Source organism: Heliangelus exortis, chromosome 1 (genome assembly GCF_036169615.1).
Source record: "Heliangelus exortis chromosome 1, bHelExo1.hap1, whole genome shotgun sequence".
Classification (NCBI taxonomy): domain Eukaryota; kingdom Metazoa; phylum Chordata; class Aves; order Apodiformes; family Trochilidae; genus Heliangelus; species Heliangelus exortis.
This window is the reverse complement of record NC_092422.1, coordinates 155,632,662-155,657,736: the sequence shown is the minus strand read 5'-3', so window position 1 is coordinate 155,657,736 and position 25,075 is coordinate 155,632,662. Positions and strand designations below refer to the sequence as shown.

The window sequence follows — 25,075 nt, the reverse complement described above, 5'->3', positions numbered from 1 at the left end:
TTGTCTAAAATACCTATAACAATGGCACAACATTCATCTCAGTACTTCTTATGCCAGACTGACATCTTAATTGGGCATTTTAACCGGAAACTGGATTGAACTGAAGAAAAAAAACAGCGGTGTAAAAAGCTATTTTGAGCCTAGGCTACAATGTGAATTCATAAATGAGGCCCAAATAACAAATCGAAACCACACACACACAAAACCCAAAAAAAAATAAACAAAGAAACAAAACTTTTAATTTGTTTTCTGTTTTTTTTTCTTCCCCATCATGTGCCCGTGATTCACCTTCCACAACCAGGGATGCCCGTAACACAGCGAGCCTCTGAGTCCCCCGAGCGTTTCCCTCTGTCGTTTCTCAGGTGGAAACAAAGGAAAAGCTGCATTAAAAACTAAAATATCCAACCCTTCCCACCACCAGCTGGGAACCTTCCCAAGCCTGTCCTTGATAGAAGCCGCTGGAAGCGACGGTTGCAGCCGTTACCTCAGCCTCCTACCGCGGGTGGGTGAGGGGCGGTGCGGACGCCCTTCGGCCGGGCGGGTCTTGTGAAGCGGCGCAGCGCCCGCCTTCGCGGGTGTTGCGCCGCCTCGCAAGACCCGCCCGGCCCAAGCCCCTCCTAACCTTCCCGGCCCCCTCTCAGCTTCATCTCCCGCTCCCTCTGCAGCGTCATGCGGTTGTCTCTTTGCGTCCTGATGTTCTTGGGGCTCCTGGGGGTCCTGCGCTATGGCGGTGCCTCAGGTGAGTGTGGCACCAGGGGGGAGAGGGGGGGTGTGTGGACTGCGGGCCGCGGCCGCCATTAGGGTGTTTGAGAGGGCCGGTGGAGCCCGGCTTGTACCGGGGAAGGGGTGTCTGAGTCGGGTCGATAGCTAGCACGATGGAGGGGAAGGGGATTGTCGTGAGCAGGGGGTTGCAGAGCCTTTTGGGGAGTGTTCCAGGAGGCGGCGGGGAGACCGGCTGCTGTCTCGAGGGTTGAGCAAGAGTGAAGATTAAAGCCAGTTTGTGGAGCTGACAAAGAATTATATATTCATAGTTAATTTTAATCTCCAATGTGAGAACCTTTTCCTCCCTCCTCTCCCCACCCCCATTTTTTTTCAGCAGCTTAATTGTTCTGAACGCCATCATTTTAACTCTTAGGTGGATTCAGGCTGATTTTAATCGTGCTGATGCAGGGATACAGTGCAAGCTAATGAGTCTGGTGTAGAGTTGGATCCCTTTCAAGGGAACCAGGTGGCATTCACTACCCATGAGTTTAAGTGAGAAAGAAGACAAGGTTAACAGTTGGTTGTGGGTTTTGTTTTTTGGTAGGTTTTTTTTTTTTTTTTGGGCCACATAGAGGTGGTCATGTGTTCCTAGCATCCTGCTACTTCTGCATTGTAAACTGCTGCCCCTGTTAAATTAAGGAAATGGGCAAAATTCCTTAGAATTTGGTTAGTTCCATGGAGTTTGGTTCCTAAAATGACTGGCCATGCTGATGTATTCCGACTTTATTTGGCCTGTGTGTTTGTTTTTTGTTTTTGGGTTTTTTTTTTATAAGTCCCCCGTACTCCTGCTTGTGACTAAAATAGGCATCCAGAGATAAGTGTAGTATAATGAGTATAGGCTGTGAAGATTTAATAGCTTCTTACCTTTTTTCCTATTTAACCTGTTACCTGTTCAAATAAAGGAAAAAATAATAAGTTTCCTTTCAGAGCTAAGCAAGGAGTCCATTATGTTAGGACTCATGGAACCCTCCTCTTTATTTTTCTTTATTTTTGAAGTTGCTTTTAGTTAACAAAAAGGAGAAATTTACCCTCAGTATACTTTGCAAGGCTGCAAGACAGTGTTTGGAATCAGGCTCAAGTGTAGAAGACTTCTCCCCTCTGCCTCACTTCCCCAGGTCTTATGTCCAAGATATTAGTGGAGAAGAGCCAAGTGTCCTCTTGGTTCTTACAGACCTTAGAAGCTTAAACTTGGCACCTGATGGGTGGCAAGCAAATCTGATAATGAAGGCTAAGAGTTCTTAGATCTTAATATTTAAATTAAAAGAGGCTGACAAGGAATTTGTCTCATGGACTTGTGTGAAAATGGGTCATGTGTTGACTAATTTTTTACAATATGTAAAAAAGCAGAATGAATATGGGAGTAAGCTAACTGCTTTGCCTTGAAGCAGCCCGTTGCTATGTTTTCTTACAGAACTGAGGGTGGAGGAGGGAAGTATTTTCCTCATGAAAAGCAAATAAGCTGTGTATTTTGTGTACCAATGTCTAACTGGTCCTTAGCTCATTTAAATGAGGACACTTGCTTAATGGTTCACTTATTTGCAATTGTTTTGTGGTTTCAGTCTCGGACACACCAGTTTGCAGAGATGGGCCTTGCTGTCTACTAATGCTAGATTTTACTTCATTTTAAAATTGCTGACAAATCAAAACTGTCCATAATGGCCTATGGTACTTCTCTGGCGTTCTGATGGGCTGTGTCTCTTCAAACTCAGTATTTGGACACAAGTGTTTTACATATAATGCTTGTTGCCTCCCACAGAGCTCCACCTTTGTGAAGCAGGAGTGCAGATGGTCTTGTTTGCTGTATCCAAATTAGATTGTTTAGCATAGGAAAAAGTAAAGCTAGTTTACAGTGTAATCAGGATTGAGCAGTTCCCTTTTCATAAAGGGGGCTTATCAGGATGAACTGGCTTTTTGCTACCTGTTTAGTCTATGCAGAGACAACATTTTAAAATAAGAGGCTTACCCAAAGCTACTCAGCTGTCTGAATGTGTTGGACAGCTGGTCACTTATATCTTGAAGCTTACTGCCCAGAAGTGCAAGTGGCATCTAATCAACAGTGCCAGTGATGTGACTGAGGTCAGCCTCTTGCATGATTTAGTAAAACTGTAAACAGGTGAGATATGAGGGAGGTGGTACCTCCTTCACTTTTTAGGCTGTAGAAGACCTCATGACTTCTATAACTTGGTGAACAGAGTAGTTTTCTGGGATGGGCGTGCTGCAGTTTGTGACAAGCCACAATCTGTGGCCCTATCTGCTTTAAGCATCAAACTGCTTCAAACATGAGTACACAGGCAGTTAAAGACTAGAAACTCCCATGGATCTTTCTTCTTTTGGAGCTGGAGTGAGTGGTCTCTTTATTTGGGGTTTTCCCAGTGTGGGAAGACAGATCATGTAGCAGGATTCTGCATCTGTGTATGTGTGGCATTACAGGTCTGATATAAGGTGGCTACTGGCTTTATTCTGTTACATGACTGCATGCTCATATTTTCCCTATTCAAAGTAGTTTTCAGTCTGAGCTTGCATTGCATCTTAATTAAATGTCTTCAAGTGATTACATCTTGAGATACTCCTTCCACTGGGTGGTTCTTCTTACCTCCTATATCTTATATAAGATTATTCTGCATATATAAGATTATTCTGCATATCCACTGTAAGCTGAATGGCATGGATTAGAAAATGCATTTTACTCTGACTGTGGAGAACCTTTTTGAGGCAAGCATACTGTTTGAGCAAGGCTTTTTTGGTAAAGACTGTTCCTGTATGGGTAGCAATGGCTTCAGTTATGTCTGTTAGTGGAAATTGGACTGCTAGATGCCATCTAGGTGTTAACATTTTATGGTTGACCATTTATTTGGGATAGGGAATGGTACTTGACTGTTGGAACTGAAAGTGTGGTTTACTTAAAGCATCGAATAAACTGAGAGTCTGGCACTGAATCAGCAGAATGGAAAGGGTTCAGGCTGGGTATTGCTCGTTGGGGAAATTGCACATCACAGAGAAGGGATAATAAATGCTGGGCCCCTCTATAGTTGACTGCTTCATTTCTTAGAGCTAGGAATAATGATTTTTGGTCTCACAAAAGCCCTGAGAGGTTTGGTTCTTTTGCTATCTTTACTTTTCCCTTCTCATTTTCTGTTCCAGTATTGGTACTAGTATGACAAGTAATACTTGCTCAGTAGTCCAGCTTTAGTCTGCTCTTGCTCAGTTCCAATAATCCTGACTTCTTTAAGTACACTTTCAGCTAATAATCTCTCTAATAGCCACGGTCCCTCTCTGATGTCTAACCCAGACCTACTCTGGCATGCAGTTACCATCATACTTCTCCCTCCAAGATGAGAAAGAGCTGGGATAGCCTGCTCTCTTAGCGTTTTCAGATCTTCACTATTTGAAGCTATTAGAAAAAACTGAGATGCCTGGATTGTGTTCCTGGCTGACTTGCAGGGTCAGCTACTGAACTTGTGTGGTAGCTTTGCTGCATGAGCTGCTGCAGTCCTGGTCAGTGTGCTTGCTTCAGTGAGACAGAGCTTGCCCAAAGAAGCTTGAGTGCTGTGGCCAGTACTTTGTGTTCACTGAGGTTTGTTGTTTCTGTCTTTCATAGATCTCTGACAATACTGAACTCTGTGTCTCAGGTAGTCTGAGGCTTGTATGAGAGTTTCAGCAGTAGGCCTATGAGTTGCGAGTTGGTTGATTTACCTTGCTCTCTGTGCTCTGTTTCTGCCTCAGAGCACCACCAATAGCTTTTTTTCATGACAGAAAAAGAGAAAACTGGAAAGATGCTGTAGTCTCTGGCCATGTAGCAATTTCTATTCTGTCAAATTTCTTAGAAAGTTCTGCACTCTGCAGTGTTTAAGAACTTTTCTCTGAGATATATTTCAAGCCTCGCTAGAAGTATGGTTCATAAAGCCTGTGAACAAGCTGAAAAATACTTGTCTGATGGGTGTAGCTTTTCTTGTTCTTCCCCCTGCTCTTCTGAGCAGACTTTAGTTTAAAATGTGTGTCACATGCACTGTTTTAGGAGCAGTTATGCAAACAGTAAAGCAATATAGAACACTACGTCTTAATTTACCACATTAATTAAACTTGCAAGAGTGCCGCTGACATTTAGAGTCTCATGATCATGTTGAAGTAGTGACTGTATGTCTTGCTGATGAGTCTGTTCTTATTTATGCAGAGGCTTCTGGCTATAAGTATAGAGTGGAAGTGAGAAACAAGACAGAGCCATGTCCCCGCTTGCCCTGGCCTTTGATGTAGAGCATAGAGAGAATGTAGATGTTCTTTTCAGAAAAAAAAATGAAATCATCATACAAACCAAGTATTTTCATCTTGTGGTTCAGGAAACTGTGCTGAAGTTCTTCAAGATAAAGTAAAAATATTTTTGCTGCATTCAGAGCTTTTGCTCAAAATTTCTGAATGCATTGATGTATAGTCTGTGCTTTTTAAATGCTTTTCTTTAGCATTCAGACTGCTAGTTCTATTTCTGGTAGAACTGAAGACCTAAGGAGGAAAGGGGTCTTGTGAAGAGGAGGGACCTGCTCCAGGGTGCAGGGACTCTGCTGAATGCTGCTCCAGGGACTCTGATTGTAAACAGAAGACTACTCAAAGCTCTTTTTAAATTTTTTGTTTTGTTTAATTTTTTAGCTCTAGTTTTATGTTAATTACTGTTTGAAAACTTAGAATAGATCATGGAAGCACAGAATGGTTTGTGTTGGAAGGGACCTTAAAGATCCAACTAGTTTCAACCCTCTTGCATGGACAAGGACACCTTCTACTAGACCAGGTTGCACAAAGCTACATCCAGCCTGGCCTTGAACAGTTCCAGGGATGGGACATCCACAACCTCTGGGCAGTCTGTTTCAGTATCTCAGTGCCCTCATAGTGAAGAATTTCTTCCTAGTATCTATCCTAAACATGCCCTCTTCTAGTTTAAAGCCATTACCCCTTGTCCTCATAAAAAGTCCCTCCCCAGCTTTCCTTTTTTCCCTGAAGCAGGAGAGATTCCAGCTCCAACTCTCTCAGCCATTCTTCAAAGCAGAGGTGCTGCAGCCTTCTGATCATCTTTGCGGCCCTTCTCTGGACTCTCTCCAACAGCTCCAATGATGGGACAGAAAAGTGGAGAATCCTTTTTATTTTTTTCCTTTCTAGATGTTTTATGACGCCCATATTTCAGCCCTGGTTTTATTGGTGATGCAGAATCAAATTTTGGGCATGAGCACGTAAGAGCTGAAGTTAGTGAGATGATATGTATTATTAGGCTTTTCCTACCTTTCTTCTACTGTGAGATGAGGGTAGGGGTTCACCTCTTTTTATATAATCAAAAGGTGAAGAATCTGATCAAATACGTCAGTGTTGGGCAGGAGAGAGTGAAGAGGAGTACTGGAGGAGTACAGGAGAGGAAAGGAGTACTGAGTACTCAGTACAGAGTTTTGGGTGAGAAGACTATCCTTTCCTCTCTTTGGATGGGAGACCAGCTAAGTCATTATCAACAGTGTATATGGGCTGGTGCTGTTGATTACTCTGTGCAGAAGCACTTGGCAGTACTTGAAGTACTTGGTGGTTTATCAGCCCTCTACACAAGAGGAGGCAACTTTGTTGAGGAAATGTTGTGTATGTGTTTAGACATAATAAATTTCAGATTGTCTGGGCTACTGTGTGTGCATGCAGGGGCATTCAAGGGGGTAGGAAAAAACAACAGACAACTGAAAAGTATTGTGCATGCTCTTCAATGTCTAGTCTGCCTGCTTATCACCAACAAAAGAGATCTGGTGGCTTCTGTATAGCTGCTTTTCTTTCCTCCCTTTACATCCCTAGTCTCTCAAGAGCTCAGCACAAGGAGAAATCAAGGTTTCTTGCAGGACTTGAATCACAACCCAAAGAATCTTAGATCCTGGGTCATGTGGTTTTGTTTAAATTAAAATGACAGTGGATTGTGGGATTATGCTCACTGTAAGAAGAAATGATTTTGCTTATCATGGAAAAATTAATCAGATTTTTAGACAGAGAAGTAAGGGTCCTAATAATTAAGAATAGTGTGGGAGCAAAAGACATGTGAAGCAAATGAAAATAAATATACATATGTAAACTATTGGTTTGACTCTGTTATGGAAGTTAACTCCAACTCCCATGGTCTGGGAATTTACTCAGGAAGTCTTACCAGGTATAGTGCAAATTGGCTGGCTAATACATGATTATTCTCCTGTATTTACCTAAGAGCAATTAGTCATTAGAATTGTCTCTTATTCGCTGTACTGAATGCTACTTGTTGCCTGCACTGCTGTGATCTGTTGCTGATAAACTTAGTGGTATCAAATCCTGAATCAAATACTGAGTTCCTGGCAGGAAGTTCTGCCCCATGTGCTTAGGTGCACTCCAGGCTGTGTGGTGGGTTCTCTAGCTGCATTTGTTCTCCTAAGTATGGCTCTGTGTGCAGTAGTTTTTGAAAATTTAATACAGCTTACAGGGTGAAAGTGGCATAAACCAATGTCTTGCTGTGTTCCAGATACTGGGCTACTAGGAAACTTCTGGGCTTCCCTTGGTAATTCCCTTTCAACAAAGTCTGTTTGGTGATTTTTTTTTTTTTTTTTTTTTTTTTTTTGTAATGCAGGTCTGCTTGAGCTCTCCTTGGGAAAATTCAGAAATGTGCTCCTCAACCAAACCAATTCAGTGGAAGCTGTAATCAGGAACATTGCGAACAATGTGACTGTTGTTATTTTTCAAGTACATGCTCAGCAAAGTGATGTGATGATATCTTTTAATAAGGTATGGTAAGAGTGTCACTTCTGTTTTTAAGTGCTATTTCTTTTTCAGCAAAGGACTTGGCTGTGGTACATGTAGGAATATAGAACTGAAGCTATATAAATATATATTAATATCTTACCTGCATGGCTCTTAAGATTTCAGAAGCTGAAATAATAATGTCTTTCTCATGTTTATATGTCATATCTTCTATTTTGTAGGCCTGAATACTAAAGAAATTTCAGAGAGGCCTTGAAAATGTTTCAAGGTTCTTTGTTCTTGTGCTTTTGACATGTGACTGCTGACTCCTATGCATCAGCTTGTCAAATTAAAAGCAGAGTCATTATAAGTATTTTCCACATCACTATACACTACACGTTATAACTTTGGGAACACAATAATGTGGGATGTTTAGTTGACTGCTGTTTATGTGGCTTAGATCTAGTTACTACAGGTGTGATGTGGTATTCCCTCAGCTGCTTGTCCTGAATTTAATTCTCCTGTGGTGGCATACAGAGAAATTCCTCCACAGTATGCCAGTGAAGGCTGCTACTTCTAGCTGGCAATATAAGCATTACTGCTGCTATATATTAGCCTCAGTTTGTCTCATCATTAATGGGCTGCAATCTAAACCACTGCTGTTTTCTTGGTGATGTTAGTGGTATTCAAGTAGAATGTAGACAGTGAGAGTAGTAGACAGAGTTCTGACAGATGCCATCCAGTTTCCTTCTCCCTATCAGTATTTGTCAAATGGGAATATACTGAGTGCCAAGGATTATCTTGAGCAGCTTAAGAGGTGAATAACCTGTAACACAAGTCGCTCAGCTCAGTTGTCTATGTACTGGTGAAATAGCAAAGATCACGGGGCTAAGGTGTTGTTATGCCTGTTTCAGTCTTTGATTACCAGTGGTAGAATTTTCTTGCTGTCAGTTCCAGCTCTCTTTGCATTCATTGCCTTACCAGGCCAAGTGTATAAATGATAATAAAAGGCAGCTTTCAGGGCTGGCCTGCCTCTAGAAAATAGGAATCTGAGCCAGACCTTAAGGCCAGCCAGGTCCAAAGTGCTTTCTTAGTGTTGTCTCAAATAACTGGCCTTCATGGACAAAAGCACATTTTCTGTGCTGAAAAACAGGACTGACTGCAGGTCAACTGTTTGTTCCAGTTGTGTGACATTGCCATTACTGCCTGAGCTTTCCTCAAGGCCAAGGGGATGGGGATGGTGGGGATTGAATCAGTAGCTGACCTGGCCCCAAGGGCTTACCTGGCATGGCAAGTGCCAAGCAAGCTGTCATATAGTCATCTCCATCTTGCTGGAGATAGTGAGGTGCTTCTGCACTTTGTGCCATCTTGCAACTTTTTCTGAGGGATATTCCAATCCTTTCACACCTTCACTAATTATTCCGTTACTGTGCATCAGTAGACTTTCAGCTAGCTAGATTTTTCTACAGATTACTTGTGATTATTAACTCTTTAGTAGTCTCAATGTTAGTATTGCGCGTTTTGAGCTTGAACTATGCAGTGTGTGTTGTCGGAGGCTACTCCCTTTTTTCCAGCTCTTGCTTTATCCATCTGGCTAAGGGCTGAATGCCTCATTTGTGGCAACTGGCGCTAAAATGTGTGCCCTGTAGGTTTGTGCAGGAATGTGACTTGTGCAATACATCAAGCTGTTGTGGAAAACCTCTCGAGAAGGACTGCTTGTTTATATAATTTGTTTCTGTCCAGATTCCATCTGTGAACGGCTCAGCAATTGGAGTAGACAAAGGATTGGTTTCCATCCTTCGGCCTCTACAGAGTGTATGTACATGGCACCTTCAGTCTCTGGATGCTAACCAGGTGCTTAGCACAACTATCTCTGTTCCCTACATGGAGAAAGGTATGTTCTTATTACCAATAATCAGCAAAGCAAGCTAACTGTGAACTGTGAAATGAAGTGTTGGCTTTCCAGAACTGATATTCTTACGTGGTGCAAACTTATGATGGAGATGCCAGAAACTCTTTTAAAATAGGCTGAAAAAGTTTCATATCACTACTGAATTGCAAATTGTGTATAGGATGGTACTGTATGGTCTTGTCATGATTTCAGCCTTTGAGCAGAAGACTGCTGTGAACACGTAACAAAACCTATTGTATATTGCAGTGAAACCACTTGTATTGTCTGCAGGGCTAGAACCTGAAAATGTTGTGTGCTCAGCAAACAGATTCTGTCTGCAAGGATGCAGGTCTTTAAAACTTTTTTCATGTTGTATAAGAAGGAAGCAAAACTACTACAGTTACCTTTTCTGTGTTCTAGATCCTATTCCTGGAGGCTGCAATCTAGAATTTGACTTGGAAGTGGATCCAAATATTTACCTAGACTATACATTGATAGATACACACATCAAGTTTGCCCCTGCAAACTTGGGCTATACCAGGTGTGTGAAAAATTTCACTGCACTGAGCAAGACCTTCTTTGTCCTGTATTTGGTCAAGATCATAAAACAAGATTCTGCTGGAAAGGCTGAGCACCCAGCTGCTGGCAGATATCTTGTTGGCTGCAACAAACTGAGAAGTAAATGAAGAGGAGGAGGTGGGGGAGAGGTAATACATGAGAGAGAGAGATGTATCTAAAAGTTGAGAGCCGATTCTTGTGGAAAAGGTTATGCAACTTCAGCTGTGCAAGCAGTCAGCCAGTACTGGATCTTCCAATTCCTCATAATGACTTAGTCTGTTTGAGCTGCTATGTGTCAGAGCCAGCTTCGTACCTCTGCTGGTACTAAAGCACTGGTAATGACAGAGTTTTGTTTAACTTTTAACTTTGGGACTTGGAGTTGTAAGACATTATTTCTGAATGGTGCCTGGTGTCACAGGTTATAGGCAAAGAAAGTAGGAAGCTATGTTCAGAGATGTGTGTATGTAAATATATATATTTATAGTATGCATGGAAAAACAAACAGTGATATTGTGATCTTTGGTTGTTGTGACTTCTTGGAATTCTTTTCCTGGTTCCTTATGACAAATCATAGGAAGTCTTTGTAACTGTAAAGGCAAGTAGCAGCATAGGCACTACCTGCATGGTTCTGCATACTGCAGGTGGTTCTGCATAATACTGTGCTCACAAATATTCACAGTCTAATTTTGAATTAGTTGTTGGTGATGACTTCTGAAGAGCAGAAGCCAGTTCAGCTAGTTCAGACAAGAAACATTTTGAAAATTAATGTTAAAATCTGGGAGCTGTGCTGGCCATGTAGCTGATTTCTTTTTAATTGTAGAGGAGCAAACCCGCCATCCTGTGATTCAGGGACTGATGAGAACTCCAGGTGGCGACTGCGCTATGATGTCTACCAGTACTTCTTACCAGAGAATGATCTTTCTGAGATGGTACTCATGAGCCACATAAAGAAGATGTCTGAGGTGCAAAGTATCAAAGCTAATGGCATTAAAGTAAGTCTGAAGCTCTGGTGTATCAGCCATGTAGCAGTGGCACTAATTTTCTCCTTTCCTGTGATTATCTTCCTTTAGTGGTAACATAAGCAAGTTGCTGATGTTTGAGGCTTTTTGCTTGTATCTGGGATTTCTGTCTAGGAAGTAATCAGTGAATGAATGATGCATACAAAATGCCAACCACTCTCTTGAGATAGAAGTGGCTAGTTAGCACAGCCTGAAATGTGGCAGAATTTAGGGTTCCTGCAGTAAACTTTGACATTAGGAAGATGTTGGTGACTGGTCTGTGAGGTGTTTCTATGCTTTGCAGCCTTTTCTTGTTCAAGAAAGCTCTTACTGCAGTGTCTATCTGCTTGCTGAATACTCCTTTAGCCAAGTTGCTCCTTCAGTTATGTTGAGGTCAGCTTGCCTACAGCAGTACTGTCACTGAGTTCTTGTAAGTCCAGGAGTAGAGCCACTTCTGGTGAAGACAGATAGTCTGCTACAATGCCTGCCTGGCATCCTCAGATGTCTAGGACTGAGCAGGGAAAGCAAGGCAGAGAGGAAGGAGTAGAATATAATTGAACCAGACTACAAATGGGAGCCACTTGGAGTGGAATGAAGAGATGTGGGAGCAAACACTTGCTGCATGTTTACCTCTCCCCCCCCCCCAGCAAGACATTGGATGGGACAGAGGGGGAGAACCTTAGTGGCAATGACCCACCTGACTGTGCTAAGGAGTAGAATGGCAGCCTTGCCTGCTTTAAAGACCAGACCTGTGTTGGCAGAGTAACAGGCAACCTGAGCTGCATCCTCAAGTGTGGAGGAGCAAAATACATGAATGGGAGAATCTTCTTCCCTGTCAGAAAAAATAGTAATGTTGGAGGAAGAGGAGTCTGTCCTGTGAGCCTTTAATGCTTTTTTAGATAGTATTGGGAGTTCAGAATTAGAGAGGTCTTGCTGATCATCTTCCTTGAGCTGCTGAGTATTGCCTTAGCTGATATGGACACATCAGCGTGCCATGAGTAACAGTGAGAAGCAGTTGCTTACAATTAAAAATACCTTTTACTGTTTCAGATGCTTACATTGACAGCTGATGACAAGACCAATGTCTACTTTTCCTCACTTCCTGGGCAAGGTGTAATCTACAATGTCATAGTGTGGGATCCCCTTTGGAACACTTCTGCTGCATACGTACCTGTGCATACATATGCTTGCAGCTTTGCTGACCTAGTGGATAACTGCTCTTCTCTCAGTAAGTTGGGACTTGTATGTCCATGCTAACTCATCTCAAGCTTGTGTTCCAGCATGCTGAAATGTACTTCTGAAATGCTTGGGTTTTTTCTCTCTTTTTGGGGTTGTTTATCTGTTTGTTTGCTTGTTGTATGTTTGTTATTTTAAAATTTGTGTAGGAGCTCTTAGTTGTACATTGGATATATTTTGTTACTTTATGTTGGCATCTACTTTTTGATTGGGGAGAAATTCTAGAATGATGAAACAAGACTGAGAACTGGTAACAGTTGAAAGTTTAACTTAAGAGGTTTAATATGTGGCTTGCAAATATATAACTTTGAGCTCTGTAATGCTACTTTAGCTCTTATCATTTGAATTGGATACATACTCTTAAATCACTTGTAGGTTATAGATGCCTTGTATGAAATTTAAGCTAATAAAATATAAATTAAATTAGGGTCCAGCCTGATTTTTTTTCCAACTGTGCTGGAATTGGCAGCCTACAAGGAGATAGTCACCTAAAATAAGCAGAAAGATAACTCCAGCAATAGTGAAATAACTGCAAAGTCATGCTGCTTTGTATGAAGTTATATAATGACAGAATGTGAGAAGAAAAAGGGCAAAGCTGCCACTCCCATTATGATTGCAAAAGGGACAAGAATACTGCGTAGAACTTGGCTCATAGATAAGGTTTCTTCTCATGATTATTTTCTTATCCTATACTGTTACACAAGTAACTGTTGCCAAACTTGGTGTTGTCTTATGATGACATGAGGCAAATTATCTAGGCTATATTGATAGTTCAGAGAACTAGGAAAACATGGTTTACTTGTTTCAAATATCTTAAATGCCAGTAAGAATTTTGCCTGGAAGGCAGTAGTGAACCTTGCCGAGATGTTGATGGTCCTTTCTGTTGCATGGAAATTATATTAAAGGGAGCCTGTGGTGAAGGCTGCAGTAATAAAGACTATAGCTGCTATCTGGGTTGCTAATAAAGTAGCACTGATTTTTATAGGCTATTGGACACATCTTTTTTAAAGCTGAACAGAGAATTTTCAGATAAAGCTGTATCAATAGCAAATTACAGCTACTTAACTAACTGTTGGAGAAACTTCAGCCTCTTGAATAAGGAGGAAGCTCTTGATTTCTTAATCAGTCTGGAACTACTTCAATGTTCTGTTGGAGATCTTATCAAGATAACTTTTAGTTCAGACATTGCAGATCTCATGTTGTGTGTCTGAAGGAGTGGCAGCTGTCAGTAGAATGAAGGACAGCAACCTGACCTTAATCTCATTGTTGGGACTCCTAGGTGGAATGTTCTAGTAACCCTTTGTTTGTTCTTGTAGGTAAACTGTCTACCAAAGTATTCTTCACTACTCTTGCAGTTCTTGGTCTTTTCACTTGCTTTTTTGGGCACAGATTCTGGAAAACAGGTACTCCACATTTTGAGTTTTTTCTTTCTCATAAGCATAGTAGGAATGTCATAGGTATAATTTGCTGTAACTTAGAAAAATGGCATAATTACTAAGATTCACCTGGTAGTGATTAGGTACCACTTAGGTCCCCTTCTTATACAGGATCAGAGCTTTAAAGCATAGATCAAGATGTTTTTGGTGTGCAAAGAACCCTCATAGAACTAAGGTGCATGCTGGGCAATATAGACACAAGTATATAATTTTCTGACTCAAGTAGTTGAGGACACCCCTTTCCAGAATGAAATATGGTCAGGCTTTCCTCTTGTGCTTCTCAGCCAGTGAGCTGACAATGTTCCTTCCCTGTTGTACCATGGAGGTGCCTGAATATATGCTGAAGTGGGCTTGGTGTGTAATGATATGACAGAATACTAAATCTTTTTCCTTTCTTCTCTAGACTTATTCTTCATGGGCTTCATAGTCACAGGATTCTTCTTCTTTGTATTTATTACTAGAGTAACTGTCCTTGGTTATGATGGTGAGTAAATGTGTCAGGAAACCCAATGCTCTTCCCAGTGTGTTGTCAGGAATCCCTTGGGTAAAATCTCCCTTGTGCTTGTTATTAGTCAGCCTTAAGTCTAGAAGGGGATTCTAACCGGCTACTTGAACAGAGCTCTGATTGCCATGATAGCTGAATATGCAAATGAGTAACTGTTGCTTCCAACATCAAATAATGTTGCAGAATTAATAGCTGCAACTCTAAAAGACAAATTTTAGTATCCATCAAAGGAAGACACAAGTTCTTAGAAATTCTGGAAATTTGCAACATACTTCCTTTCAAGTTCTTTGATGATTGGTGGACTTCAGTTTCAGATCAAATGCAAATTTCATCTGTAAAATGGCAAGAGTGGAAGGTCTGCATTCTGTTTACTAGACTAGGAAGAATTAGTTACTTTTTTGATACATGTGCATCAGCTGTTGCAACCATAACTGCCCTGGGAACCCAAGGTACTAATGTACCTACTAGCAAGACTTCCATTTGAGTCCTACCCTGCTGGTGGTAGCACACCCTCAGTTGCAGACCAGAGTCTGAGAAATGCACCACGCAAATTCTGATACTCTTGGCTTTTTTTTCAGAAATCTTTCATTGCATAACAAAATCAAGCACATAAGTAAAGCTGCCAAGCATATTATTGCACTAACTAATGGAATTTCCTGTTTTCTTTTTCAGTGCGTCTTACTTTGACAGCAGTAGCTGGAATTACTGGAGGGCTTCTCCTGGTTGCAAGCTGGTGGAGATTTGGCTCTGTCATACTCTGCATGTTTATTATTGGGCTTGTGCTGGGATTTCTCTTCTCATCAACCATCTTCTTTACTCCCCTAGGTATGCACTAGAATACTTTTCTGCAGAATGCTGGCTCTTGAGTGATGTGTTCCTGCTGTATTACAGGGACAATGCGAGGCTCTAAGATGAATGGCAGTATCTTGTTGTTATATTTAACCTTCTCTTTCCAGTGTTGGGAGGAATAGAGATGTACCTGTAGCTTTCTTTTAGGTATGCTGTAATTAAAACTACTTAGGGAATCTGCATTGGTGGGAAAAGGAAATTACTTATTCTGCAGAGAACTTGCAGAGGCTCTTCCTACCTAAGCCAGCTCAGCAGTCTGTGACACCAGCTCTCCTCCAGGCAAGCAATTGCTGTCTCTTTTGTTCTCTATTCAGAATGAGTCCCAGTAGAAAACTTGCAGTCTAACTCAAAAGGCTTCAGGCATAAAGACATCATGGATTACGGGGAGAGGGGAGCTCTTGCTGCTACCTTATATCATACTACAGTGCAAAGTTCTGGGAACACTGTGCTGTTAAAAGTCAAACATTTGCATATGGACTGACATTGTCAGTGTCTTTAGAATTACTTTAAGAGAAACAATAAGTAACTTGCTTAAAAGCAAGCAAGGCTGCTGAGCTGGAATTCCTCTGGGACATCAGAGTCAGCCATGGTGCTTTCTCTATTGAAATTTTAAGTCTTGAAACTCTTCTGCTTAAGATCTCTTGATGGGGCAGGTTTTTTTCTCCAGTCATCTGTGTTTGACTTAAGGCACAATCCTTTGATAATCCATGCAGTCTCCAGTTGCTCTTTAGTAAGTAAAACAGTGACTCAGCTGGGTGTCAGCTTATCCCCTCTCTTTTAGTCACAGGCCTTAGACAGCAGGAGGACCAATGCAGTGTTTGTGTGACCTAATCACTCTTCCTAAAGCCAGAAGACTGTTGCCTTGTGGTGTTGTGATGGCTGCACATGCACATGATACATGCTTATAGATAATGAATTTGTCTATATAGGCAACAAAATAGTTTCTTATTGGACAGAAGTATTCCAGTACTTTTCATTCTTATTTGACAAGCAACATATATCTCATTAAAAAAAAAAATCTTTGTTTCATGGCAAAGATCAGCTGTCCCATCTTAGAGTACAAGACCTGTACTCAACTGGGGCAGCCTTTTTTCTGTTCTAGTTTTGAGTAAGTCTGTTGCAATGCATCTTAAACAATCAGCATTCGAGCTCAAAAGCTAAATTTTTCAATACTGTACTCCAAGAATTTGAGTGTACAGAATCTTTTGAGGGGAAAAAGCTCACCCCCAGCCATTTGACAAAAAGCAAATGTTTTACTAACTAATAAATTGTGTGGAATATGGTGTCTTTGTAGGAGACTACAGGGTGTTCCGTGACGATGTTGTGTTCTGGGTTACCTTTTCTTCTGTAGCATTGATGGTTCCAGTGCTTTTTGTTGGCTGTCCAAGAATTGTAAGTAATCTGTGCTGTCACTTCAGAGGGAGAGACAAAGGGATATTGGGATTCTTAATGCAAAAATGTAATCCTGTGGGAGGTGTGTAGAAGGCTTAGCACAGCTTCATGAAGCCCAGCACAGTACTAGATAGAGGGACTCCTTGTGCTAAATGGTACTTGAGCAAAGGAATGTCTCTTTCCAATGTTGAACATATCATCCACTAACACTTGCATTTAGTTGACTTCTGTTGTCTTGAAAGTGTGTCTGGATTACAAATGTGTGCAGCCAATTTTTGTAAGAAGAACTGATATAAATACTGCCTTAAGAAGGTGGGGAACAGTGTTTATCAGTCTCCTAATGGTGTGGGGTTTTGTGTTGTTTCTTTTTTCTTCCCCCTCTAGCTGAACATACTGGCCTCTGGAATAGTAGGCTCTTATGCTGTGATTCTAGCTACTGCTTGCTATGTCTACACAAGTCTTGCTTACATCTCCTTAGACCTACTCAGAAGAGTCCTCAATGATTACTTCAACAGAGCTTACACCAATGTGCCTTTTCAAACAAATGGTGAGTACTGCCCTTAAAACTTCATTTTTTTTAAAGCACAGGTATGAGATGCTTTTTTGAAGAAACTGTTGTCTCCTTGGTTCCATTGTGAACAGTGAGTGTTAAGAGTAGGAAGGAAGGAGAACACAGTAATTATTGTGTGAGATTTAACACCCAGTCAATAAATTCTGCTCTTCCAAAAGAAATATCGAGTAGACTGGAAGGCACCAAACTTTGAGCAGGTGTGAGGTGACAAAGGCACTTGTGGAAGGTGTTTCTCAAGCTTGGACTGCCACCTTGTTAATGAGTTTGCAAGAGTGGGCACTTGGGCCTAATATGGTGACTGAACAGACTCATCTTAAATCCATGTGTGTTCTTGTCCTTTCATGAATTTGCTCTAGGCTAGTGAGGATTTGGAGACAGTGTGTCATTCATTCCTTTCACTAAATTTGTTCAGTGTTTGTGCTTGGGAAGAAATGTTCTTCTTTGATACAGGAATCTGTTTTCTCTTTCAGACTTCATTACCCTGTCAGTGTGGACAATGCTGGCCCTCAGTGGAGTAACCGTGCAGCTCCGCCGAGAAAGAAGCGAAGTCCCTTTCCCACCTCACCCCTATCTCGTCTGGAAGCGGGAAAGAGAGCGCAGAAGCACCAATGTCTTAGACCCCAGTCATCATATCCCTCCCCTAAGAGAGAGGATCCATAGCAAGCTACTGCATATAAAAGACTTCTTTCAGAAAGAACAGCCAGCTGGGGAAAGAACTCCGTTGCTTCTGTAACTTGACAACTAACTGTTGGGAACAGAGAGGAAGAGTCTAGGAACGGTGCAAACCAGCCAATGGGGCAGGATTTACCACTGCTAACTTGTCCTGCTTAATAAGAGGATCATATTTGCCCCACCTGGGAGAGAAGTTATCTGTCCAGTACACTACATGCTATTTGGTGACTCTTTCCTCACTGGCCCCCCCAGCCTGCTGTAAGGTGTATGTCTAGCTGCAGAATCTTGTACCAGCAGTCAAGTACAGGTATTTATCTTGTGATGATCTAGTTTGATGTTTAGCTACGTGAAGTATAAAACAGCCTTTGGAAAGCAACCTGTACAATGCTGGTTCTTCTCTCGCAGTATGGAAACCATTGCTGAAATATTGCCTGACTCACCCCTGAAGGTGAGCATTCTGTCAAATTGTGAGGAAGGAGAGAGAAGGACCATACACAGAAGCAGGAACTGAAGTATCCCCTTCTAATATAGGTACAAAATGTGTGGCTGCAGACACAATTATTTCCGAGAAGTATTGCTGAATCTTGTAAGCTAAACTAAGTAAGTGACTGGAATTTAAACTGCACTGAATTAACTGTTTTAAGTGTGCACACTGGGGCTCAGGAAGTGGACCTGATCTGAGTCAAGAAGAATTTCCACTTGCAGCTGGTTCTGTAGCAACCTGGTCATCTGGTCTCTGTGCAGAGATGACTGCTAAGAGAACACAAGAGGTTTGTCTCCTTGCTTGCTTTCTGAACAGCTTGTGTCTTGTTTCTGCTCTAGTATAATCCTCTCTTTTGATGGTGCTGTCGTAAAAGAAAACTAAATAAGCTCTTTGTAGCCAACAGCAGCTTTTTGCCTGGAATTGGTTGAAACACTATTTTTAATCAATGTATCTTTCAATTTTGCCTTTTAAGGGCTGAAAACAGCATCCAGCTGGTAAAATACTAACCAGGAACCTTGCTGACTGAATGTGTTCCTTGCCAATTTGGATTGCATCTACCCAAAGAAGAATGTATTAAAACAGATAAGGGACCACTGCTGTGTTCAGTGAGCTGTGATCTCATGTGGTGACTTCATGCGATTCCTTAAAAACAAACCAGCCATTTTCCAAGTCTAAACTGGAGCATTGTGGGCTTGGCTCACATAAATGCACAAGCAAATCTTGTGGCTGTCCTTGGTTTTACCTGCCCTTGTCCCCCATGCCCAATGCTGGTCTCCAAGTTCAGTGTTTACATGGTGACCTGCCATGCATTAAAGAATTACTGAAGTCCTGTGTCCTGCATCTTGATAATGGGTTATCGTGCCTCTTCCTTCTTATCTTTAAGTGTAGGCAGCAAAGTACATAGTCCTTCCTGTCTGAAGGAAAATTGCTGTTCTGCTACCTGAATGGAACCACCATGAGTGAATACCCTAGTGGTGGAAACTTATGTTCTTGACCACCACTTTAATTCTCAGTGTAAGAATCTACTCTTGGTTAAGGAAACTTGCAAAAGAACTTCAACTGACTACTTAGTTGGAAGTTAAAACACCCTGGCAATAGAAAGGAATCAATGACTTGAAAATTATTTTACTTACTATCCATTTCTCTTTAATGAGTGAAAGCCTAGTGACATAGTATCTGAGGTCATTGAGCTGATCTGATATTTAGAGAGAAATCCCATGATTGCTTGGAGCTGAAACATCTTCAAACAGCAGAGCAGAGCTGAAATCTTGCAGTTTGGGTTTTGTTTCACTGTGGTGGTTTGTGGCCCATGAGGCTAAACAAAAAGCTGTTTCCCTGATGTCTGGCAGACTTGCTGCACTGATACTAAGCATGGCTTTGCCATATTCAGTGGCAAACAGCAAACAATTATTTGGTATATAAATGCTCTTAAACATGTTTACTTTGATTTTTATAACTGCTGTGATTAACATTGTGGAAAAAAACAAGTTTAACTCTAATTTTCTATATCTTTTAAAATAAAGATGTCTTTTGAAAGAATATTGGAACTACAGAGGTCTCTGAATTCTGTGATGCTTTTACAACTTAGCTTCTGCCTTTGGTATTGTGGAGATAATTTATTTTGAAAAATTTCTTAGTCTGGAGGGATGGGGTAGGGGGCAGAGCTTAGCTGACTCATTTTGTAAGGATTTACTGTAGTTGCTGTGGCACCCAGAGACTGAGCGTGTGGGTAGGAATGAAGCCAATGAGGAAAGTGCATGGTCTGGAAGAGGTGCTGCATGGCTTCAAGAGGTGAGATTCTAGAGAACAAAGAAATGGTTGTCATCTGCTTCTTGACTGAAAACTGGTCTGAAAGATCATGTAGGATTCTGTGGCAGAGCTGGGATTTGGACTCTTTCTGAGATCCTGATTTGGAGACTTTGTCTTTAATACACCTGAGACATAGTAGGGAAATTTCTTCCATTATTCTGCAAGCCATAGAGAGCAATAGTGATGATAATCAGAATACACTAACTGACCCATGGAGGTGCTGAAGGGGTAATTTCCAGTGCTTTTTTGTGTACCTTCTGAGGCAGTTGCAAAAGGAAAACTGGATCCTACCCTGCTATGCTTCTGTTTTAACTGCAGACTCAAATTGGAAGCATTTATTGTCTTGCTGCATTTAGCTGCACTGCCTTGCAGTTGTGCTGGCTTAAAATAATGCTATGAATCATAGAATGTCAGGTTGGTAGGGGCCTCAAGGATTATCTGGTCCAACTGTTTTCATGTTACTGTTTATGTGAGATGTCTTGGCACCCTGTCGAGATGAGACTTAAAATTTCCAAAGAAGGGGAATCCACCACTTCCCCTCGGACACCATTCCAATGTCTGACTGTCATAGCAAAAAATTTTCCTCTTAACATGCAACCGGAATCTCTCCAGGAGTAGCTTGTGCCCATTGCCCCTTGTCTTGTCCATTGAGTCCTTGCAAATAGGGAGTCTCCGTCTTCTTTGTAGCCCCTCTTTAAGAACTGAAAGAAACATCATAGTAAGGTCTCTGCTAAAGCTTCTCCAGGCTTAACAAACCCTGTCTAAATCTAAACTATGTTCCTCTGGGTAGTGGTTCCCCTGTAAAATCCGTTTTGGAACTTCATGTAAGCTGAAGCTTTCTGGGCTATGATTGTTATCTGCTTCCTGCTGCTGTTAGGAAGTACACTGCCATGATGCACTTCTTTCATTGTTTTTTATGCGGTCTTTACTGCACTGTAAAATGCTGCAATGATCACATTGTGATATTTTTCTTAGCTGCTTGTAGAGGTTTCCTCAGCCTGCATTGTGTTCCAGTTCTATTTCAGATCTGCTGAAGAAACTGTCTTATTCCTCCCCTCACTTCCAGATCTTATTTTTTTCTAGTGTCTCCTTCCTCATCTTAAAAAGAGAAACCCAGTCTGATTCCACCACATTGTGGAGTGTAACATGTAAGGCAGCTTGCCTTCCTGCTTCCCCAGATGTCCAGAAAGCATGGCTGGAAGCAAGAGCAAACCTTCCTGGAGGTATAATTTGGAGGGGAGGAAGAGAATCTTCCCTGCCCTAAGCTTTTTGATTTGATTTGGGAGCAGGCTTTGGGAAATTATTGAAGCACCCCAAAAATATGTGTTTGTCTCTGCAGTTAGGTCTCCTATGCAAGTGGCTTTTCCCCCTGGTTGGGGGAGAATGTGGCAATCTGATAGTCCATGCTACGAGTGCTTGATAAGAAAAGGTATTAATAATTGTTCTTGGATCTTCTCAGCAGGTTGGTAGAAATATGTCATGTACATTGGGTTATAAAGCACTCAGAACCTTTTTGGGGGCTCAGCTGGTGGGTATTACCTAAAACCTATGAAAGAGTCTTCCAAGAAAATTTTAGTTTTGTTCAATGCTTTGCCATTCATGGCTGTGAGCCTGGCTTTGAGAAACCTGCACAGAATGTGAATGTTGTGGAGTGCCAGCCTGAAACAAAAACTCAGTGCTATGAAATACATTAATCATCTGACCTCTTTCTGGTATTGCTGTCAGATATTTTAATATGTCCTGGCTTGTTTGGTGGCTTCCTTTTAGACTGTTTATGTTTTCCTGTTTCTGTGGCACTTTGGCCTTCTCAAAATGGTATGAAACTGTCTCAAGCAACCGGATACTGAGACAGAGGGTAAAGCAGCACTTAGTTAAAAACTGCTCGAGGACCAAAATTCTGTTGTGACATGGCACAGACATCAGTAACTCTTCAGGAGGGTGCATTTATTTTTAATTAGAGGCTAAGGATGAGCTTGGCCGAGAGGTACGTGTTACTCCTCCTACTCCTAGCAGGGCCTACTCACGAAGCTTGGCCAACTGCAGTGACCTCTGGTGGCACTGGGTTTGCATGAGGGAGAGAGTGGATTTTATTTTGCGTGCTTAATAAGAGTGCTGTGTATTGCAGAGGGAGAAATGGAGCAGTTTGTTTCTGTTCTGGTCTCTGTCAAGTCCAGTGCGAGATCTGTTCCCAATTACTGCTCTTACGTGAGCTTGTTAGCTCTGGAGTTCCTGGGTAGATGCTTGCAAAGAAAATGTTTACTTCCATGATCAGATCTCCTTACGAATGTCCTGATGTATTTTTTTTAACTCTCCCTTTAATTTCTAGGGGATTTGGTTAGCACACTCCTGATCCTAACCCTGTATTCTGTTTTTTATGCCATCCCAAAGCATGAAAAAATGGCCTTTCCCAAAGCCTTCCTTCTGTAAGTTTTCACTGAAACCTCTCACCCCAAGAGAGTCTCTCTAGCTTTTCTTATGTCCTTGCATAGAGCTCTCCCTTATCTGAAAGCACTTCTGAAGAACAGAAAGCCCTTTCTGAGAAACAAATATACCCAGTTTTAAAAATGTGCTTTTTTCAGTAAGCCTTTAACCTTCTCATCTCTTTTCCTAAAACTGGCAGCAACATGCTGTAGGTTTGCATGTGATTTTCACAGTGGTATATGTGGTGGGCTTTATTTAGTTTCTGGTCTTTTTAGCCAGTGAATAGTCAGATTAGGAAGCACTGAGCTTCTGGTAAGTAAATATCCTACAGGTGTGTATTGTAAGCATTATGTCAATGTATTCTCATTCAGGGGCTGACACATACTGGTACATCCCTGCTTATTACCTGGAATTTTGTCAATACCCATCTAGTTAGGTTGTCTTCTCCCACATCTTTGATTATTAGGCTTTGATGTTTCAGTTTTCTTGGGAACAGTTCGAAAGCATTTTTGTTCAAGCAGATGCTCATTATTATAATTTTTTCTATTATTATTGATATCAGGATCTGTCTTTTATCTATACAGCTACAGGCAGACAGGTGTTTTCTGCTGGATGATGCAAGGTGTTACACAGTCATGCACACTGAGGAAAGAGAACTTCAAAAAATAGCAGTAAAATAGTTCATTTGAAGGGTGAGTGGGAGGAAAAAATGGTTGTGTACAACTTACCTGCCTGATTCAGAACTGTTTTTTTCACAAGTCTGCCTTATCAAAAAAAAAAAACCTTTTGCAATTTTTCCATTTTTCCACATTATCCTTACTGCCTTCTGGTGTAACAACATATTATCTAATGTACTCAGAATGAGCTGCATTAATTTTATTTCTAATCCTGAATGCTCTGGAGAAAAAAAAGTCATGCAGGAAGCAAAAAAGCACAGATGGAGTATGTTGTAGGAGGCAGCTGCTGTATGCCTAGCCAGTAATTTAATAAGTTGCATATGCAGATTAATTAAAAAAATTGTGTAGTGTGTTCCTGCACATAGTACTGGAAAACCCAGAATGCTGATCATCCTCAGTCCCTTAGTGTGTTGTATGTAGTGTTTGAGCTTCCAACAACTCAGTTTTCAAAAGTGTGTATAATTGTTTTTCACTGCCAGAAAAGCCATCCTTAAATGTACTCCTTAAGGTATTTTTAATGGTGAGAACATTGTAAGGAAATTATTCATCCTGCCATTCTTAAAAGGTAAAAAATCACACCAGGGCAATACAAAGGGACTGTAGTTAAGAGGTTTTGTTTCCCTTGTGCCACTGTCCCCGAGCCTCTGTCTGGGGAGTGTTAGCAGCATGTACTTCTTCCAAGACTGGAGTTTTGAAACATTTTCCTCCATGTTGAGCAGCTGTTTCAGGTTTTCTTTTAGCTGTAGTGTGAAGATTTTCTGAACTTGGGAAATAATGACATTTGGGGAAAGGAAGTTGTTGCAGGCAGTAGGAACATCAGTACATTTTTCTCATATGGATGTTGAAATAGAACCTGTTTCATTTTGCAGAACACTTTAATATGTAGAAACTAAACAGTTGTGTTTAAATTAGCTCACTGTGCTGACATCAGTATGAAATTCAGCTGCATCACAACTGAGAAGTGGGATGGGCAAAAGGTGAGACTGAATGTGCCCTACACCTGTACCAGGTACATGAATGAAATACCAGACACAGCTTTGTGCTGTGCAGGGTTCTCCCAGCCCACCTTGGTGTTCTGGAAGGGTGAGTCCAGCAGGAAGTCCTCTGAGCGTGTACAGGACTTGCTTTAGTGCTCTTTAAACAACAGCAGGTATGTTCCTTGGTGCTGGTTTTGGGATATGTGAAAGAGAGTGCAGATTTTTCTAGGATAACAATGAGATGGTTCTTGTTTGTACACCAGGCTGAACGGGATCTCTGTGACAATGCCTTCTGTGACAATCCTGCAGCCAGCTGGCAGCTTTTGGTTGCCTGCAGCTGAGCCGTGTTCCCACCATGTCTTGTTGCTTTCTCCTTTTTTTTTTTTTCTGGTAGCAGTGGGTAGGTTGATGCTGCTTCCAGAACTGAATCACAGAACGTCAGGGGTTGGAAGAGACCCCTGGAGAACACCCATTCCAACCACCCTCCCCAACCAGGTTCACCTGGAGTAGGTTGCAGGGGACAGAATCCAGGTGGGTTTTGAATGTCTTCAGAGAGGCATTACAAAGAGCACAATGTTAAAAAGGATGGTAAAGAAGTGGTCCAATATTAAGTCTAACTTCTCTACATTTTCCTTCATATTTAACTTAAAATTTCTTGTGTTCTCCTGCCTAATCTTCCCCCTGTCTCTGTCCATTGCCTGTCCCACTGTGACCCTGTTCTCTGTTAGCCAGTTTAACCACCTGTCATCTTGGACATCAGTATCTGCAGAAAGAACAGGTGTGTATCTTACATTCAGATTTGGAATTTATTTTTTTAATCAGCAAAAGTGTTCTTAGAGCTTAATGATTACCAACTAAAACTGATAATTTCTTAAGCCAATGTAAATTTTTTGGTATCTATGTAAAGTTTTTGGTATCTACAAAGGGATCCTAGTAAATGTAATCCTGCATGAAAACAGCAGCACTAGCTCTACAGTTCAACCTAAATCTTCTAATCCAATGTGTTTGTTTAAAAGCCAGAGCTATTTAAAGCTTTTATACTAAACAACCCAATTCAGTTTCAAGCTGCCCTTCAGTCTTAATAGATACTACATGTACTTATGACTTAGCTTGACATTTATTACTT

The 25,075-nt window shown here is 41.3% G+C and overlaps 1 protein-coding gene across 1 annotated transcript; it reads left to right on the top strand.

The window, feature by feature from the left end:
• The first annotated feature begins 581 nt into the window (after positions 1-581).
• Positions 582-19,604, top strand: TM7SF3 (transmembrane 7 superfamily member 3). Its single transcript, XM_071733196.1, has 12 exons — positions 582-739; positions 7,364-7,518; positions 9,217-9,367; positions 9,785-9,905; positions 10,743-10,914; positions 11,971-12,148; positions 13,473-13,559; positions 13,996-14,076; positions 14,770-14,922; positions 16,241-16,338; positions 16,723-16,885; positions 17,380-19,604. The coding sequence occupies exons 1-12, from the start codon at positions 670-672 to the stop codon at positions 17,640-17,642; spliced, it is 1,692 nt and encodes a 563-aa protein (XP_071589297.1). The 5' UTR covers positions 582-669; the 3' UTR covers positions 17,643-19,604.
• The last annotated feature ends 5,471 nt before the right edge of the window (positions 19,605-25,075 follow it).